This window comes from Culex quinquefasciatus, chromosome 1 (genome assembly GCF_015732765.1).
Source record: "Culex quinquefasciatus strain JHB chromosome 1, VPISU_Cqui_1.0_pri_paternal, whole genome shotgun sequence".
Classification (NCBI taxonomy): domain Eukaryota; kingdom Metazoa; phylum Arthropoda; class Insecta; order Diptera; family Culicidae; genus Culex; species Culex quinquefasciatus.
Genome location: NC_051861.1, coordinates 21,895,701 through 21,900,422, shown reverse-complemented (window position 1 = coordinate 21,900,422; position 4,722 = coordinate 21,895,701). Strand labels below are relative to the sequence as shown.

The 4,722-nt window shown below is 42.7% G+C and overlaps 1 protein-coding gene across 1 annotated transcript; it reads right to left on the bottom strand.

Annotated features, from left to right (window-relative positions):
- Window positions 1-440: 440 nt before the first annotated feature.
- On the bottom strand, window positions 441-2,181 carry LOC6052700 (fork head domain-containing protein FD4). Its single transcript, XM_001868892.2, has one exon. It carries the CDS (start codon window positions 1,970-1,972, stop codon window positions 935-937), a length of 1,038 nt encoding a protein of 345 aa, XP_001868927.1. The 5' UTR covers window positions 1,973-2,181; the 3' UTR covers window positions 441-934.
- Between the last annotated feature and the right edge of the window lie 2,541 nt (window positions 2,182-4,722).

The window sequence follows — 4,722 nt, the reverse complement described above, 5'->3', positions numbered from 1 at the left end:
ACAGGTAAAACTCTTCAGAGAATAACTTTACGACCATGGGACAGAGAGAGAGAGAGGCACGTGCCAGGGCGGTTGTAAAATGATTAACTTTTGGGGATTTAAAGGTTAGTGCACCACGTCGAGGGCAGGTAATTTCGACTCACGTTAGTGTAAGAAGCTTGGGTGAGAATATTGAGAGCGAGTTACTATTTCATAATAATGATGATGGATGGAATTTCGATTGTTAAGTATATTTGCTACTTTACAAAATTATCTTTAGTATTTTTACCTGCCATCTTTCACTCCAGTACAACCAGATATGGAAAAGTTGAAAATTGAAATCGACCGGATTTGAAATAGAAGAACGAAGATCAGCATGGACAACTAACATTTGGAGGCATTTCTCAAATTTTCATCACAAAAAAATAACAACACATGGAGAAATTTGTTTTTTTTTTTTTAATAATTCATTTATTAAACTTTACTCTGTAAAAACAATCAGTCCTTTGAATTCAACTTAAGCTACTAATGTTGGGGGCAGGTATTGCTTGTTCTCCTTACGTTATAGGTTCCTACAAACTAAGGACATCACAATTATTTTGTTGTTTTGTTTTCTTTCTCGAATTTTTAATCTTCCGCAGCTACTGACACATATATTAATCAACTCTACACAGTTTTGTTAGTATCTGCTAGAAAGCTGTATTGCTAAAAATGCGTAATCTCTCACATAAATATCGGGGGCTTAAACTCTAGCAACTTGGTTCGAGGTCAAATGGCTCCAGCCGATCCCCGAGGGATGCCCTCTGGCGATCGCAGTCGAATGGAAAAAATATTGCAAATCAAGAAGAAAAAAACTGTCTAATAAATACTATCCTAACCTGCGCTCCACACAAGTGCGAAGGGCGCATATTTGGTGGCCAGCACGATGATCCCGGATCAAACCCTGGAACACCTCTTAACCCAGCATCATGTCTTCCGACGGCTGGTGCTGCGGCATGCCGTGAGCCGTCGGCATCTGGTGATGGTGGTGGTACGCGTTGGCCGGCAGGATGTACGATGGTGGCGAAGGTAACTTGTACATCAGAGCCGGGTGCATTCCGTACGGCGAGCCGGCGTTCATGGCGGCGGCGGCTGCGGCCGCTTGGTGATGCGCAGCCACGACGTACTCGTTGAAGGCGGCCTGCTGCTGGGCGGCTGCGGCGGCCTGGATGTGATGGGTCAGGTGAAGCGATGCCCGCAGCTGCTCCAGGTGCTGCGGGTTCGGGGCGACTGCGGTAGCCGTGGACGGATAGTCCTCGGAATCTGACGAGGAGCACTCTTCTTTGCTGTCCGAGTCGTCCCCGAGTAGGCTCTCGATGTTGAAGGGTAGCTTTGGCTTGGTAACTGAAGTCGTGCTGGATGCGATCACCGGCTGGAACCCGGCGGTCAGAGCGGCAGGTTGGGGCTGTTCCGGAGACTGACTGGTGGCTCGTAGCGCCTCCGGCGGTGACTGAGGGGGAGAAATCGGCGTGTACAACATGTTCGGGTTGATGTTCTCTGGCATGCCAGCCGCGTACGCGTACGGGTCGTGGAACTGTGCCGTACCCTGGGACATGAAGAAGCGGTTCATGTTGGCCAGCGCGATGAACTCCTCGTTGAGGCTCTCCTTGTCACTGTCGTGCAGCTTGAAACGCTTGCGCCGACGGAGCAGCGATCCGTTCTGAAACATGTCGAAGGCCTTCGGGTGCAGCGTCCAGTAGGCACCCTTTCCAGGCCTGTCCGGACGGCGCGGAACCTTGATGAAGCAGTCGTTGAAGCTGAGGTTGTGCCTCAGCGAGTTCTGCCAGCGCTGGGTATTGTTCCGGTAGTACGGGAACCGGTCCGTAATGTACTTGTAGATATCGTTCAGACACAGCATCTTCTCCGGTGAACTCCAGATCGCCATCGCCGTCAGCGAGATGTACGAGTACGGCGGCTTCTGGTCACCGTACGATTCACGTGATGGCCGCGGCATGATGCACTGTTACTGTTCGCACACAAGTCCCAAAAACTTTCACTTTGTGCGCTCACTTTCAACTTCCGCTGTTTGTATTACAACCAGCAATTAGCACTCACTAACGCTCACGCTATCAATAACCAATCAATAAATCGAATATTTCCTTCGAAGAGAGCACGATGCGTTCGAAACTCTTGCTCGATTGAGACTGATGGAAAAAATCTCCAGCCAACAGGAGGTGAGCGTAAAAAACGACCGGCGCTCGCTCTCAACTCATCAGCCGCAGCACTCTCAACCACATCGCTCCGTCCCGCTTGCTCTGCCGTAGTTCAGGCGACCCTTGCCGGCCTGCACCCGAAAGAGACGGACTGCGTTGCCTGAGCGCACTCTACCTGCTCATTCACAAAAACGAACGAGAAGGAGCGATGTTCACCAACACACTCACAGGCCCAACCTGGGTAAGCGTGTGTGCGAAGTAAAATGGGTTCTAGTGCTCAAAGAGAGTGTGCCCCTTTATTTTGTGTGCTGGTTGCGCTACGCCACCATTTGTTGGAGTGAGAGCGAATGATCGCGCAATGGGCGTGGTCTCCGCGTGAACAAATGCGTAACAAGATGTCTTCTTGACAGAACGAGAGGGCCCCCTCTCCGCTCAGGGGCATAGCGCGCGGATTAGCGCAAGCTTTTGATTTTCACTCGCGAGAATGAGCGAAAATTCGCGGTTAAATAAATTACATGATTAATTATGCGAGCGAGCTAAGCCCGAGTGCAGGGATAATGATTTGTAGAAAATTTAATGATTTTCTGACGGGTTCTGGAGGGTGAAGAGAGAGACAGAGCTGGAAAGAAGTGGCTCCTGATGGAACTGGTTTCTGGAGGTTTTTTTTCCTCTTCTTTCATTTGAACTGGTTTCAAGATTTGCTGAACGGGTTTCGTTTACTGGAAATGTGCAGCTTGCAAACGCTTGTGTTTGAATTATGTGGTAATTACCCATAAATTTAAAATCAATTAGGATCTGTGAGTAGTCAGCGATGCTGGCGGAGACGAGAGTTGGGATTGTCATTGTTTATTGTGGAAATTAATCGCAGTGTTATTTGAGATATCAAATGCCAAATGAAATAAATTATTTTAAACCAATTTCATTTCATATCACTTATTCTGATGCTTACGCTTTACTTTTGTTAAGTTACTATCCACAGCTGAGATGTGGACTACTTTTCAACAGCTGAATAATTCAAAGTTGGGAACAGATTTTGCGGGTGCTTGAAACATCGAATAAATCTACTGAAGGAAAAAAGTTACAAATAACCTTCGAAATATTTAAAACCAAGTTAAATGATAAATAATTAAATAATAAATTGCGTCAAATTTTCATAATATTCATAATACTAAAAAATAAATCATTATAAAATAATTCATTTCAAAACTAGAACAATCTCTTCCAAATGTAGTGCTAATTTAGGTAGTAGACGTAGTAAAAACGAAACTAGTAGTTTGTCTCGCTTGCACATTCCACACATCCACCTGGTCAGGACAGGCGATTACCTGTCCAAATTTGCTGAACTCCCAGCAGTATACTTCTTTCTCGCTCTAGTAGACTCCGAGTGAAAAGTTTGTTAATTAGGTAACGAAATTAGTGCCAAGTACTAGTTGGTCTCACTCACTCCAAAGGATACGTAATAATTTTGCCTGAAACTTTTGAAACTAGTAGTCTATCTCGCTCATTTTGAAATTGATAATACCTGAACTATATTTCCGTTGAAATTAAACCATTTGCATTGTATCGTTCTGAGTGCTTCTTAAATTTATAATTTACAAATATATTTCAATTTTCGATTGTTTTAACAAAGACGGCCATAAAACCAAAGCGAATCGTTATATTTTTACTGTCGCCAATCTTTCAAATTCTTTTTCGCAAAATCGAAGTCAGTATGCTAATGGTATCTGAAAATTAAATTAAATGAATTGAATAGAACACATTTTTGATATTATATTTCGTTGATTAAAAAAAACATACTATTGCTAGGAAAAGAGTAACACAGCTTAAACACTAAAAACACCGTTTGCTATTATACATTACTTCAAAAGGAGCAAATGTTTATTATATAGTTATAATTTTTTTTATGAAATTCATATGATTTTTTATGAAATAAATATGTGTAGTGATTCACCATTCGTATTTTTTTGTTTTCATCATTAAAAAAACACTTGTATTAATTTTATGGGTTGAAATCCCATCATTTTGCTGTTCAAGGATTCAACTTTTTTGTCATTTAAAACATAAATGGAGAAATGTACTCATCTTAAACTAACAATACTTTATTATGGAAATTTGCAAACGGAAGTGGATTGATCACTTTAATTAGAAGATTTGTAACTTTGAAAGAGATGAAAACGTCCTTCGGATGCAAGTATCCAACCTGGACTATTTTCCGTTTTGTGATATTCTAGTTTTTTTGGTTTCGGTTAACATGACAAAACACCTTATTTTATATTGTTCATACAAAAACGAAAAAAAATACGAGCAATAGGGGAGACTTATCCCATACTTAAATATATCACTCATCAGTTTGTCTTTTTATTGTTTTCGGTCTACAATAACGGCACTATCAGTTATCACTCTAAAAATATCATGTTTTACGTTTAAATTGAATTTAATTATTCTTTACTGGTGTATCCACTGTCCTTTGTCCCTCTCGTGTGGATCAATCGGACCGCGCACTGGACTCACAATCCAGAGGTCGCCGGTTCGAATCCCGCGGCGGGCGCTC

Excerpts from the sequence above, each read along its gene's own strand:
- LOC6052700 (XM_001868892.2), bottom strand. The coding sequence starts at position 1,972 with ATGCCGCGGCCATCACGTGAATCGTACGGTGACCAGAAGCCGCCGTAC.